The 15989-nt window shown below is 46.3% G+C and overlaps 1 protein-coding gene across 8 annotated transcripts in view; it reads right to left on the bottom strand.

The window, feature by feature from the left end:
* Window positions 1–15989, bottom strand: part of DAAM2 (dishevelled associated activator of morphogenesis 2) — a 398259-nt gene that overhangs the window by 134024 nt on the left and 248246 nt on the right. For all 8 annotated transcript variants that reach the window (XM_075595377.1, XM_075595378.1, XM_075595376.1 and 5 more), the window contains one exon: window positions 13600–13933. In XM_075595377.1, the coding sequence (XP_075451492.1) occupies window positions 13600–13933 (334 nt within the window). The remainder of the gene's footprint in view (window positions 1–13599; window positions 13934–15989) is intronic.

The raw sequence follows: 15989 nt of genomic DNA, 5'->3' as shown, positions 1-15989 counted from the left end.
AGGATCGAATTGAATTTGAACAGTTTCACATACCCCTTCTGCTCTATCTATTTCAAAGCAATTATGACAATGGTGTGTTAATTAAAATGATTAGTACACAGGCAAACATGTACTGTATCAGCATTAAGGAATTTGTCAAAGCAATGACTCAACAAATACAAATCACACAATAGATTATGTAAACCCCGCACAATCTGTATCAGCCTCTTCATACCGAGTGGATCTGAATGTATTCAGTATTTTGATTGTAAGGATGTGGCACTGTGCTTATTTGCATGTCATTACCCAGAATCCCTAGCGGCAGTGGAAGCGCTGTATGCTGGGAGTTAATGGGGGGAAAGCAGCGCTGCAGATCTGTCTGAGACATGTGAATGTGCTCACAAGTAATACTTTATTTTGCTGCACACTGTACGGTGGAGGATTTTTTGTCACTTTTTACCCACACTTTTATACCCATAACTTCAATATTGTATGATTGTAAGGATATAATTGAATATATTAAATGCCTCTTTTTAGCCTATTCCATGTCTCAGGGGACTAATTCGGGCACTAGCTATGACAGGAAAGAGTAAGTCAGAACGCCAAAGAATTTCCAGCTAGGACCGATTTCTAGAACCCAACAAGATTATTATAAGAGTTGAAGTAATAAAAAGAGTATGTGCATTGCTATTCTAACTCGTTTCAATGGCAAAGGAATGCGTGAAATATTAATATAAGGATGCCTATCAACTACATGCCATCAAATGAAATTCTTCTCCTTTTCCATTCTACCTCTAAATCGCAGGAGCGGTCATCAGACAGGAGTATAGGATTACATTAAAAGGGCTGAAGGAGCAGCTCAGTGAGTGGAGGATTCTGGGTCAAATCCTGATGTCAGCTCCTTGTGACCTTGGGCAAGTCTCTCGGTGCCTCAGGCACCAAAAACACCTGGATTGTAAACTTTACGGGGCAGGGGCTGTAACAATCCTTGGTGCTGGGTACCGCGTGCTGTCCTGTAATGGGAGAAGCGCTTTGAGTCCCATTATGGAGAAAAGCACTATATGGAATTAATAAGTATATAAATTAAAGGAAACCCCTGTGCAGAACAGCATCCTACGTATAACAAATGATGTGTAAAGTGGCTGCTCTAAGATTCGCGCCGTGAACATTTCTAGTGTCGAGAGCAGAAACAGAGTATTTTCAATGAGAGATACTGTAGCCTGAATTGTCAGCAGGAGGAGGGCAGTGACGCGCTAACACAGGGAAATCCACCTAAATAAAATAACATCAACAGACAGAGCGACTGCTTGGAACAAATCTCCAAATGTTATCTGTGTCACGTGTGTCATAGCTATCCATCATGTCACAGAACATATAAAGGCACGTGTGTCATAGCTATCCATCATGTCACAGAACATATAAAGGCACGTGTGTCATAGCTATCCATCATGTCACAGAACATATAAAGGCACGTTTGTCATAGCTATCCATCATGTCACAGAACATATAAAGGCACGTTTGTCATAGCTATCCATCATGTCACAGAACATATAAAGGCACGTTTGTCATAGCTATCCATCATGTCACAGAACATATAAAGGCACGTGTGTCATAGCTATCCATCATGTCACAGAACATATAAAGGCACGTGTGTCATAGCTATCCATCATGTCACAGAACATATAAAGGCACGTTTGTCATAGCTATCCATCATGTCACAGAACATATAAAGGCACGTTTGTCATAGCTATCCATCATGTCACAGAACATATAAAGGCACGTGTGTCATAGCTATCCATCATGTCACAGAACATATAAAGGCACGTGTGTCATAGCTATCCATCATGTCACAGAACATATAAAGGTACGTGTGTCAGAGCTATCCATCATGTCACAGAACATATAAAGGCACGTGTGTCATAGCTATCCATCATGTCACAGAACATATAAAGGCACGTGTGTCATAGCTATCCATCATGTCACAGAACATATAAAGGCACGTGTGTCATAGCTATCCATCATGTCACAGAACATATAAAGGCACGTGTGTCATAGCTATCCATCATGTCACAGAACATATAAAGGCACATGTGTCATAGCTATCCATCATGTCACAGAACATATAAAGGCACGTGTGTCATAGCTATCCATCATGTCACAGAACATATAAAGGCACGTGTGTCATAGCTATCCATCATGTCACAGAACATATAAAGGCACGTTTGTCATAGCTATCCATCATGTCACAGAACATATAAAGGCACGTGTGTCATAGCTATCCATCATGTCACAGAACATATAAAGGCACGTGTGTCATAGCTATCCATCATGTCACAGAACATATAAAGGCACGTGATTAATTAAGCAATTTCTTACTTTGTCATTTTTAACCTTTTCTCTGCCAGAGGAGCCAGCAATGCGTTGAACGGCAAAATGAAATGAGAAAGTGACAGCATTCAGTAAAAGCATCATTCTCCTATTCAAGGATATTACCTCCTGTACTCAGGCATTTCTTTAACCCTTTTGCTGCCAAAGGGGCCTGCAACGCAAGCAGCTAAAGGCTAAGACTGAGCCCCCGCTGGCCTGTCCTTTGCTCAGATAAAGCAGAAGAGATTTGAAGGGTCGCTCCTATGGCAGAGAAGTGGAAAAGCTAAGGCAGGCTACGTGAGAAAGTATTCAACTGTAGGTAGTTATACAATATTTCTGAATTTGCTTCAGTGATGGTACTGCCTGGTTCTGACGAGCTACTACTTGACCCAATGCCACTGTTACAACTGCTGCAAGGCAAGCCCTTCCTTATTTAATGTGTGTGTTATTGCCTTTTCTTGGGACTTTATGATCCGCAGGCTCGCATATGACTAGGGGACATGTACAGTAGCATAGGCAGTGTCTTATCTGGACACAGCACTGTAAACCGAATCTTTAATCTGGAGAAGAGCTCACGGCTGAGCGGATCACGTGGAATCTTTTATCTGGAGGAGAGCTCACGGCTGAGTGGATCACGTGGAATCTTTTATCTGGAGGAGAGCTCACGGCTGAGCGGATCACGTGGAATCTTTTATCTGGAGGAGAGCTCACGGCTGAGCGGATCACGTGGAATCTTTTATCTGGAGGAGAGCTCACGGCTGAGCGGATCACCTGGAATCTTTTATCTGGAGACGAGCTCACGGCTGAGCGGATCACGTGGAATCTTTGGGGAATTCCAGATGTTGCGTTGGTGATGTCATTTCAAACTTTCCAGCTTCAGTTGTCAAAAATGATAATCACATTATATGTTCCACTATCTATGTTGGGAATGCACTTTCCCGTTCCCCTGGCTGAAAGCTTGCATCTGATTGTTGGGGGATGATCTTGATTACATTATGCTGTTTGTCCTGGATGCTGCTGGGACCTGCAGGCATTCTGTTTGATAATACAAGCAGTGGAATATGTTATGGTCGTTGATTCAGATCAGCCCAAAGCTCAGTATGAGATGCTTGGAAGCCTCTGTCTTTGCATTGTATTGTTCCCCTCTGGAGTTTACAGGCAATTGCATCTGCCCGGGACTCTCTGTGTGGTGTATTCAAGTGTTTCTCTTGTCTTGCACCGAGCAAGAAGACAGTCTGGTGAACATAACGTAATACAGTCAGTGTTAAATAGACAAATGTGACGTTTGAGCTATTCAATCTAGGTTTTAAAACTTGACATCAGAGGCAGAATTTCGGCTGGGCGAGTGTGGCGAGTGTGGCAGGCCATCTGGTGACGCGGTGACGCCCAAGAACGCTGGCACCGCAAAGGACAGCGCTATAATCCTGCATTCCCGCTGCAGCAAAGGACAGCGCTATAATCCTGCATTCCCGCTGCAGCAAAGGACAGCGCTATAATCCTGCATTCCCGCTGCAGCAAAGGACAGCGCTATAATCCTCCAGTCCCGCTGCAGCAAAGACCAGCGCTATAATCCTGCATTCCCGCTGCAGCAAAGGGCAGCGCTATAATCCTGCATTACCGCTGCAGCAAAGGACAGCGCTATAATCCTGCATTCCCGCTGCAGCAAAGGACAGCGCTATAATCCTGCATTCCCGCTGCAGCAAAGGACAGCGCTATAATCCTGCATTCCCGCTGCAGCAAAGGACAGCGCTATAATCCTGCATTCCCGCTGCAGCAAAGGACAGCGCTATAATCCTGCATTCCCGCGGCAGCAAAGGACAGCGCTATAATCCTGCATTCCCGCTGCAGCAAAGGACAGCGCTATAATCCTGCATTCCCGCTGCAGCAAAGGACAGCGTTATAATCCTGCATTCCCGCGGCAGCAAAGGACAGCGCTATAATCCTCCATTCCCGCTGCAGCAAAGGACAGCGCTATAATCCTGCATTCCCGCTGCAGCAAAGGACAGCGCTATAATCCTGCATTCCCGCTGCAGCAAAGGACAGCGCTATAATCCTGCATTCCCGCGGCAGCAAAGGACAGCGCTATAATCCTGCATTCCCGCTGCAGCAAAGGACAGCGCTATAATCCTGCATTCCCGCTGCAGCAAAGGACAGCGCTATAATCCTCCAGTCCCGCTGCAGCAAAGGCCAGCGCTATAATCCTGCATTCCCGCTGCAGCAAAGGGCAGCGCTATAATTCTGCATTACCGCTGCAGCAAAGGACAGCGCTATAATCCTGCATTCCCGCTGCAGCAAAGGACAGCGCTATAATCCTGCATTAGCGCTGCAGCAAAGGACAGCGCTATAATCCTGCATTCCCGCTGCAGCAAAGGACAGCGCTATAATCCTGCATTCCCGCTGCAGCAAAGGACAGCGCTATAATCCTCCATTCCCGCTGCAGCAAAGGACAGCGCTATAATCCTGCATTCCCGCTGCAGCAAAGGACAGCGTTATAATCCTGCATTCCCGCGGCAGCAAAGGACAGCGCTATAATCCTCCATTCCCGCTGCAGCAAAGGACAGCGCTATAATCCTGCATTCCCGCTGCAGCAAAGGACAGCGCTATAATCCTGCATTCCCGCTGCAGCAAAGGACAGCGCTATAATCCTGCATTCCCGCGGCAGCAAAGGACAGTGCTATAATCCTGCATTCCCGCTGCAGCAAAGGACAGCGCTATAATCCTGCATTCCCGCTGCAGCAAAGGACAGCGCTATAATCCTGCATTCCCGCTGCAGCAAAGGACAGCGCTATAATCCTGCATTCCCGCTGCAGCAAAGGACAGCGATATAATCCTGCATTCCCGCTGCAGCAAAGGACAGCGCTATAATCCTGCATTCCCGCTGCAGCAAAGGACAGCGCTATAATCTTGCATTCCCGCTGCAGTAAAGGACAGCGCTATAATCCTGCATTCCCGCTGCAGCAAAGGACAGCGCTATAATCCTGCATTCCCACGGCAGCAAAGGACAGCGCTATAATCCTGCATTCCCGCTGCAGCAAAGGACAGCGCTATAATCCTGCATTCCCGCTGCAGCAAAGGACAGCGCTATAATCCTGCATTCCCGCTGCAGCAAAGGGCAGCGCTATAATCCTGCATTCCCGCTGCAGCAAAGGACAGCGCTATAATCCTGCATTCCCGCTGCAGCAAAGGACAGCGCTATAATCCTGCATTCCCGCTGCAGCATAGGACAGCGCTATAATCCTGCATTCCCGCTGCAGCAAAGGACAGCGCTATAATCCTGCATTCCCGCTGCAGCAAAGGGCAGCGCTATAATCCTGCATTCCCGCGGCAGCACAGGGCAGCGCTATAATCCTGCATTCCCGCTGCAGCAAAGGACAGCGCTATAATCCTGCATTCCCGCTGCAGCAAAGGGCAGCGCTATAATCCTGCATTCCCTCTGCAGCAAAGGGCAGCGCTATAATCCTGCATTCCCGCGGCAGCAAAGGACAGCGCTATAATCCTGCATTCCCGCTGCAGCAAAGGACAGCGCTATAATCCTGCATTCCCGCTGCAGCAAAGGACAGCGCTATAATCCTGCATTCCCGCGTCAGCAAAGGACAGCGCTATAATCCTGCATTCCCGCTGCAGCAAAGGGCAGCACTATAATCCTGCATTCCCGCGTCAGCAAAGGACAGCGCTATAATCCTGCATTCCCGCGTCAGCAAAGGACAGCGCTATAATCCTGCATTCCCGCTGCAGCAAAGGACAGCGCTATAATCCTGCATTCCCGCTGCAGCAAAGGACAGCGCTATAATCCTGCATTCCCGCTGCAGCAAAGGACAGCGCTATAATCCTGCATTCCCGCTGCAGCAAAGGACAGCGCTATAATCCTGCATTCCCGCTGCAGCAAAGGACAGCGCTATAATCCTGCATTCCCGCTGCAGCAAAGGACAGCGCTATAATCCTGCATTCCCGCTGCAGCAAAGGGCAGCGCTATAATCCTCCATTCCCGCTGCAGCAAAGGGCAGCGCTATAATCCTGCATTCCCGCTGCAGCAAAGGGCAGCGCTATAATCCTCCATTCCCGCTGCAGCAAAGGACAGCGCTATAATCCTCCATTCCCGCTGCAGCAAAGGACAGCGCTATAATCCTGCATTCCCGCTGCAGCAAATGACAGCACTATAATCCTGCATTCCCGCGGCACCAAAGGACAGCGCTATAATCCTGCATTCCCGCGGCACCAAAGGACAGCGCTATAATCCTGCATTCCCGCGGCAGCAAAGGACAGCGCTATAATCCTGCATTCAAGCGGCAGCAAAGGACAGCGCTATAATCCTGCATTCCCGCTGCAGCAAAGGAAAGCGCTATAATCCTGCATTCCCGCGGCAGCAAAGGACAGCGCTATAATCCTGCATTCCCGCTGCAGCAAAGGACAGCGATATAATCCTGCATTCCCGCTGCAGCAAAGGACAGCGCTATAATCCTGCATTCCCGCTGCAGCAAAGGACAGCGCTATAATCCTGCATTCCTGCTGCAGCAAAGGGCAGCGCTATAATCCTGCATTCCCGCTGCAGCAAAGGACAGCGCTATAATCCTGCATTCCCGCGGCAGCAAAGAACAGCGCTATAATCCTGCATTCCCGCTGCAGCAAAGGACAGCGCTATAATCCTGCATTCCCGCTGCAGCAAAGGACAGCGCTATAATCCTGCATTCCCGCTGCAGCAAAGGACAGCGCTATAATCCTCCATTCCCGCTGCAGCAAAGGACAGCGCTATAATCCTGCATTCCCGCGGCAGCAAAGGACAGCGCTATAATCCTGCATTCCCGCTGCAGCAAAGGACAGCGCTATAATCATGCATTCCCGCTGCAGCAAAGAACTCTGGAGCCATCCAAGTGTTCCCAACCCCGTCAAAAATCCCTGTAAGAGGCAAGTGGGTAACTGAACAATTTCTACGCCCCCAGTCAGAAGACACGGGAATTATTTTTCCATGGATCCGCAAATTGGGGGAGGGGGCAACTGGTTGAAAAAACACCCAGCTCTGCCTCTGCTGGGCACCGTTGGTATAATGGAAGCGTCTTAGTTGCAAGGCCTCATGATTTAGAATTCCCACATCTATATACTGTACAATGAATCCTATCGCTCTCCAATTACAAATACAGAGAAGCTGCTCATGGTGCCTGTGGGAATGGGGTATACATATATACAGAAACGGTCAAACACAAAGGGGCCTATGCAGAGAACTGCGAGAATGGCCATTCGCCAGACTTAGAACTCTCCATGTTTTTGGCGGATTCCCCTCGCAGTATGCAGGAAATTGCGCATATCTGGGAGAGGAATCCGGCAGAGAGATGGCGAGCCCTGGCGAGATGGGCTCCGCTGGCGAGATCTGTCAGCAGAGAGCGAGATCCGCCTCTCTCTGCACAAATCTCGCCGGCAAATAAAAAATTTTTACATAACAAATGTATTACTATTGTAGATGTGCAGGGGGTCTCTGGAGATGAACCGCGTTGGTTTTATGTCCGGGGACCCCCTGCTTCCCAGGATACAGGCCCCGTTATGAGGTGCCGGTATCTCCTATGCATGGAGATAGCCGGATCACGTGACGCGGGACATTTCCGGTCATGAAGGGGTTAAGTCCACCTGCAACCCCCCCGCAAGCCCTAAACAGCCACCAAGGGCCAAATACCCCCTTCACCCACCCCAGCTACCCACAATAAACCTGGCACGGTCGGTTAACTCCTTCATTGCCTTAGCGGTTAGCCGCTAAGGTAATTAAGTGACCTTTAAATGCATTTTTCCTGCCTCGGATGCATGCCGGGGGCCTCCGGTGCTGGTATTAATGGGTATCAGCTCCGGAGACCCCCGGCATCAATCCCAGCCAGGAAAAGAGCCTGATTTTTTCTATGTATCGCCGCTCAGCACCAGATTTTTGCCAACTTTTGTTGGCGGAGCGAATTGGAGAAAATTTCTCCATTCTAGAGCGCCGATCAGCGTAGAGATGCTGATCGGCGCTACTAGAATACGGCGGGTTTTAAAACTGGCGAAATATTGATTCTCGCCACCCGCGCGGCGAGTTTTTTTTTTCTGGAAAAAAAAACGTTGGATTTTCCTCATCTTGACAGTTTTCCGGCATTTACTGAATTGCTGTAGGCATATTTGCCAAAAAACTGACGAGATAGGGCTTCTCGCCGGTTTCTGCATAGGCTCCAAAGTGTTGGCCGGAATAGAATCCCAACTAATTGCACTCAAATGAGCATAAATAGGTTGGACAATGTATTGTATGTAACCTTATATAGGCCAATTCATGAAAAACAATAACATTTTATTTCACATAATAACAGTGTCAATTCTAGACAAAGTGAAGGGAATATACAAGTGTGTTAAAATAATGGTGTGGGCACAATGTAAGTATATGGCTCCTCCTGAGCAAATATTAAGCAACATATATAGATGGAGTTAATGCCCCTTCAGGACAGTGTTACAACAGTAAGTTGAATATGTCTCCATACATGCTTTAGTAACTCAAATACAATGTATTAGCTGTCTGCAGAGACAAATACCTGCTTAGAAAGAAATGCTTTCTAAAATAACAGAATATATTGTGAACACAAAGTATCTTAGTATGGCTATTCTGCTACAATGAGCTAATATCCAGATACATTGTAGAAACATGGTTTACATAGATACAGACATATCTTCTACAGTGTCTGTATTAAGATACTTTGTGTTCACAATATATCCTGTTAGCCTAGTATTTCTTTCTTATCAGGTATTTGTCTCTGCAGACAGCTAATATTGGCATTCAATCTGGAATATAGCAACGTTGTATTTGAGTTACTCTAATCTAAAACATGTATGTAGACATATTCTACTTACTGTGGTAACACTGTTTCCTCTGAGAAAAAGGTTTTGCTGCCTAATGATTAAATGTATATCATACGATTTCTAAAGAGAAAGGGAAAACATATTTTTAAAGTACCTTTGCTTTGCTGTTCTGTACTACATGTAATATTCTCACTTTGATAAAAGTTGTAATCAACCATTAAGGACAATCCACATCAATCTCTCACATGCAGGGCCCTCATTACCTCTTTGACAAAGGGCGGGGAGCCCGAAACGCGTCAGAGTACTTCTCACAGTACTATATGTGTATTCTGTGATGTGATCCAAATAAAGCAGCTTATTTTTACATTACTGATCCAGCCACCATCAGATTTTTCAATAATGTAAACCTCCCTTTTGGATTACTATGGCCTTAAAAGGTAAGCCACGCCCAGTTCTACCTGGTCACTGTGATGTCACTGTAGGATATATATATATATATATATATAGTGAAAGGCAGGGTTGCAGACCTGCCTAAGACATGTGAATGTGCTCACAAGTGATCTTTTTATTTGCTATATGCAATAATGCAATACGGTGGAGGTTTCTTGTTGCCTTTTTCACCCACCATAACTTTAAAAAATAAAAAAAAAATATATATATATATATATATATATATATATTGGGGAGAAGGATCTGGAAGTTAGGTCCCTGGAGGAGTCACTGAGGTGGGGCCTCATGGTGTACAGTGTAAAACAGTTTGGGTGGAGATGATTATATACTAGGGCAGGTATACCCTTTCTTGTTTAGTAGTTAGGAACAGTGCCCTTCCCAGCTAGTGTCCATAGAAATGGTTCATCCCTACTCTCCTGGCTCATGTGGAAGAAGTCTATGCCCAGATGGGGTTCCCAGAGATGTAACCCTAAGGTATAGCAGGATTCGCCCAACCGAAGGGTCCCTAGCTAACTCTCCCCCAGAAGGCCACAAGGTGGCATTCAGTACCTGAGACGGGGATGCTGAGAACAGTACGAGAAGAAAGAGAGCAAGGCCAAAAGGAGTACTCAAGGGATGGAGCACGACAGACACTATACAGGAAAGAGATCAGTTAGGTAACACAGGATAAGTAAAGCCTCAGTACCTCCCCAACGGCCGAGATCTGGGGCAGCCGGGGAAGAGAAAAGAAACAGTAGAAACAGTGGAGAGATCAAAGACTGTACATACTGGGGAGTGTATGTTGTGACTGAGCCTATATCTGTGGCTGGTAATAAAGCTCCTGTTTGTATGAATAAAGTTCCTGGCGCCCAACATTGGATTTCCAATTCCCAGCCTACATGGATCCAGCACCCTGACAAGGTAACAAAGGCTGAGCACTGCCTTGTAAATACTATCGCATGTAAACTCATTTAGTACCAGGCAATGAGGGGAAGAAGAAGGGGAAGAAGAAGGGGAAGAAGAAGAGGAAGAAGAAGATAATGATGTATTTCATGCTGTAGTGGTCACCAAGTTAGTTATTTTCACAATTTTAAAGGAGGTTATATCTGTGCTCCCTGCAACAAAGTGCCCCAACAATTAGGAACAAGCGGAACAAGAGCATAAGCTTGAAACGCAAGCGCGGTGTTACTGACATGACGGGGAAACCTGTGGGTGTTGGCATCGTATGTGTGATCCACCGATTCACATTACCTGCATATATTTTAAAACTACTATATGTACATATCATAAGATGAAATATGGAAGGCCAGGATTTTTATTTTTTTAAATGGCTAAAATCTCTACTACGGGTGAATGTACCTTTAACAGGGATTTCTTCCCAGAAAGCCTTTAAACCATTGCTAATACCTTGACATCAATCCATGGAGTACGAGCAGCCAATGCAGAGCCTGTATCATGACCCTGGCCAAGTCATTGACTTAATCCGAGCAGCAGTGTGGTCATTCTAAGTACAGTAGCTTCAGCTATCACAAGCACTTCAATGAAAGCCCAGGATATAATATATTATGAAGCCGTTAGTCACTTTCCTGTGCTTAGTGTTTGGTTCTCAGCCATGTATTGAAACATTTATAGTGTACGGTTTGGAACGAGCACTGAAATGTGATTGGTTCCTGGCTATATACGCCATGCAGTCGTTTTCCAACCGGCTACAACATGGCACTGTGGGAAATGCTGAAATCTAACTCAATGAGTGCAAACGTATAGTGGTTCCACGACACAATAACTCAATGCATGCAAATGTATTTATTTAGTAACACATGGCTTATATGCAGTGGGCTGCACGAGTAGTTTAGTGCTAAAAGTGCTGCCTCAGAAATGGCTCGTTATGTGACCTTGGGCAAGTCAAGTTATTACCATGTGCATCGGGCACCAAAATCAGATTGTCAGCTTATTGGGGAAGAGACTCAATATGCATGTACAGCACTGCGTTCATTGTCAGCGCTATATAAAGGGAAAATGTTGTAATAATTAAAGCAATATGAGACAATGAACCACTCCTAATTTCAACAAGACTCTCCTGTCTTACACCCATGCAACCTGCTGGCCATTGCACCTCTTTGCAACTTCTATCCTGTAATACAGGGGTGCGCAAACTGTGCTGGGGGGAGCGCTTACAGAGGCACCACGCTCTTCCCCGCAACATTTAAATGAAATCCCGGGGGGAGCGTGCAGGCCTCTGTAACGCGCTCTTACCTTCCCTCCGGCGATGTGTCGCCATGGTAACGCAGCGGGGGTCACGTGACGTTGCGTTGCCATGGCAACATAATGTCACATGACGTCGTGACATCACAAAATGCCGGAGAACAGGTAAGAGGGGTGCGAGCAGGCAGGGGGGGGGCACAGGCAAAAAAAGTTTGCTAACCCCTTTCCTAATGCACTCACTGGAATGGGTTATTGTTATTTACAATTAACTCCAGCAATTTACATATACAGACGGTATGTTGTCATTTCTGATGACAAAAGAACATTTCATTAGACTTTGGAAGGTTTCCTGTGTCAAAACCCCAACATTATTGCAATACCTGAGGGTAACCACTGTGATGAGAAACAAATGATTTTGTCCATTAATGCAGCAATCTGCTTCTGCTCATTATTACAGTATTCACACCGGGGGGTCTCTCCATAGCGGATCTGTGCTCTTTGTCAGCTCCGTGGACACCCCAGTTCTCGAGATACCTGCTGTCCTGTCATGCTGCTTTAGGTGGAGGATAAGACATTAATTTAAATCTAATTGGAAAATATGTGAAGGCGAGAGTCGTGTACAGTCTGTGTGTACTGCGAGGCAGGAGGGGGGGAGAGCAGGGGGGGAGAGCAGGCAGGGGGTGTACAGTATGTGTGTACTGCCAGGCAGGCAGGAGGAGGGCACGAGCCGGGGGGGAGAGCAGGCAGGGGGCGCAGCGGGGGAAGTTGGCGCTCCCCTGGTGTACAGTATGTGTGTACTGCCAGGCAGGCAGGAGGGGGGGCGAGCAGGGGGGGAGAGCAGGCAGGGGGTGTACAGTATGTGTGTACTGCCAGACAGGCTGCTTAGAGGATCCCTGTTCAAGCCTTTCATAGCCAGAGGGATCAGAAAATGCTGCATTTAACACCATGTCACATGGCAGCATCTCAAGTGGTCTAAGACCACAGTTCATTACATGTACAAGCTCGGCAGTGCACAGGTAACAATGCATGTTTTTATACTCGTGTGAATGGGAGATAGTGTCCTTAACTGTGCGTTACCGATATTTGCACATGTCCTAAAAGTTGTATCTTAATTGACATTTACAGATGTAGCAAAACTTGCTGCCCCCGGCCCCGTGGACGGACAACCTCAACGCTGGAGACAGTGCCTGCCGTGATGGAGCTGCAGGTGGTCCATGCTTGTGAATGGGATACCCCGCAGGGTTAATCCTGGGAGTGCTCACTTGCATGCCATCACCCAGAATCCTTTGCAGCAGTAACACGGTATGCCGTGCGGTTATGGGATAATGCAGGTTAGGGTACCTGTCTCAGATACGTGCATGTGCTCAGTGTTCTTTGTCATTGCTGTATGATACATAAATACAAATATTGATATACACTGTATATAGAGGCATTGGACCCTTAAAGGTTTATGAAAAGGTAGCATTATCCGGTGCTTTGTGACGTGGGATGCTACAAGGAATACAGAGCCTAACCAGTTTTTTTTATCTGAAAACCTTGAGTATTTTCTATTCACCCATTCTACTATTTAATTTAATTTAAGATGAGTCCTTCCTTACTCCATTTAAGGCATAAATATTGTAATTAATGTTAATTACTGTTTAACCCTTTTGCTGCCAAAGCAACGCCCGCCATGCCGCAGAAGGTTTAACAGAGTGAGAATTGCTTGAAATTAGGTACCGCGCCCCTACTTTTGAAAGACACTTTGATCGCTTGCATTATCCAAATACAGAATATGTTTGCCAGCTGAGTGTCAGGGTTCTAGGTTATTACAGAACGTACCTGGAACCTGGTTCGCTCGGCTGCATACACCTGGTAGTGCAGCATGGCCTGGAGCACCTTCTTGTGTCCGTCTGGTACCAGGCACACGGCTCCCAGTATCTCCAGCACGGCAATCTTGGTTTTAATGTTCTCAGTCCGTAAGCTCTGGGAGATAATGTTGATGCTCTCGGGGTGAGCCAGGACGTGCGCCCTACCCTGGGAGTTATTCATCAGCGCTTTGATGCATCCTATAACGGATGTGTGTATGCGGCTCTCCGATGTCTCATAGTCCATACTCTTTAGGAAGTTCAACAGGCAAGTTAAACCGTCCAGCTCAATGAACCTGGTCACAAACCTGAAGGGAAGAGCAGATGAGAAGTTAAGTATACGGCAATTAAAGCAGTAATCCCATCTACTAATTTAGATGGGAGCTCAAGAACTGAAGGGCGCTATTTTTCACTCCGGAAAAGCCTGGTTCCCGTGACAGTTGCAGGTTTAATTGCTGGTGTCACGGCTCCCGTTCTGGAAATCAAAATAGCCGCCGCGTTCTGTGGGTTCCAAGGACCAATAGGAAGCCGCGACGGATTACATTGCAGCTTTCCATTGGATGACTCAGGTTGCCATATTTGAAAATCCAGTAAGTAAAACTGGCAATAAACACGGTACTTATCCCAGGAACAGGGGATCCCTGGGTCTCAAAATAGCGCTGTTCAGCTCGGAAGGACCCGACCGTTTAAATTCTGTACAAAATCCAAGTCCAAAATTGGTGGGATTGCTGCTTTAAATAAGACAGACCGTACATATAAAATAAAACACAAACATACATACTCCCATGATTTAGGATAAATGTTTTGGGGGTTAAAAAGTTATTGAAATGCTTTACAACCAGCTGCATTTTTAATTATGCTGTTAGCAGCTATAGCAGAGTTCAAATAATTTCCAGTTTTGCTCAGGTCTTGTTGATTATTTTGACGTCATATTTTTGGGGACCCAAGATGGGACAGTTTTTTCCAACTCTTCCATCAATACGATCACTGACCCTGCTTTACTAGTGGAGATGTTACTAATGATGAAGACCATGGTAAGAGCACAAGAAGAAGCATGGAGGCCCATATCTATCAAGCAGTTTTCAGCCATAACGCACCTTTTGGCGCTGGAAGAAAAATTACAAACCATTTAAATCCATTGGCTTATGGCAGAAGTCTGACTGGTAAATATGGGCCCGAATGTTTCCCCCTTTCACATCTTACACCTTGAAATGGAATCAAAGCGATAGCCAATGGGATTTACAGGGTACAACCGTTTCTTTAGGGAACAATTTTCACTAAATAACTAAGAATGATGAAGCATGTCACTCTGCAGAACCCGGCTTTATATCATGAGACATAAAGCCTGCGGTGTCCCAACATTTCCAAAGTATTGTTTATATGAGGATGACTTACTAATTCAGTTACACAAACGGGTTTATCTTACTGTAAAATGGATCTGGCGATCTCATTTGTCACCTCTTAGGCCGCATCCAGACTGATCGCAAGCTGCGCGATCAAACGCATTATGGGCAATGTGATCGTGTATAGTGAGCGTGCGCACGTGAGTGTTACCCGGAGAGCAGCTTGAGGAGACAAATGATTTTTTTTATATTTGCCGCGCAATGGCCGGGTCATGTGAGAGGTTCGCCCAATCAGGGCCAACCTGCTTCGTGACATCACGGTCACGCCCCCCGAAACACCGCCGACACGCCCCCCCCCCGCGTGCAACAGCACATTATGACAGGCCAGGAATTGCCCCAACCACATCCGCGCGTCAATCAGCCTGGACGCGGCCTTAGTATACTTCTGATCTCTTTTGGAAGAGTCATGTTCCATAACATATTTCCCTTCTAGAAGGTGTCAAAATAAAGATAGAAGACATCCCACTCGTGCTATTGATGAATAGGCTTCATAGAAACAGTCCCACCGTATAAAGCTACTGTTCTGCACTGTAAATCCACTCATTCCAGAAGGTTTACCATTGCAGCGTATACTTTCTATTGTTATTTAGGGAGAACAGCTGTATCTGGGGGATTTCCCAGTTAAATACGGCACGTGGTCAGGATGATAAAGGCAAAGAGCTTGTCAAAAAAAATTTCTGGGAAGAAGCAAAAAGGACAACCTGATTAACCCCTACAATGCATCGCAGGAGGCTCCCCCTGCTAAATGTTTATTGTTAAATCATGATAAATGATGCGCTGACATCCCCCCTGAATCATGATTTATCATGGCTTGACAATGGACATTGAACAGGGGCACGGCAGGGAAGGGGTTAGTTGCAGGCATCAGGGATCTGTATGCAGTATGTAGCTTCCAGCTACCATGGAAAGGCTATTATTCAGCTCATGCCCTTTATAATATTGTTAGAAAACGGAGCCAAAA

The sequence above is a fragment of the Ascaphus truei genome, chromosome 4 (genome assembly GCF_040206685.1).
Source record: "Ascaphus truei isolate aAscTru1 chromosome 4, aAscTru1.hap1, whole genome shotgun sequence".
Classification (NCBI taxonomy): Eukaryota; Metazoa; Chordata; class Amphibia; order Anura; family Ascaphidae; genus Ascaphus; species Ascaphus truei.
Note: the sequence above shows the minus strand (reverse complement) of the source record. Positions and strands in the feature narration are given on the sequence as shown.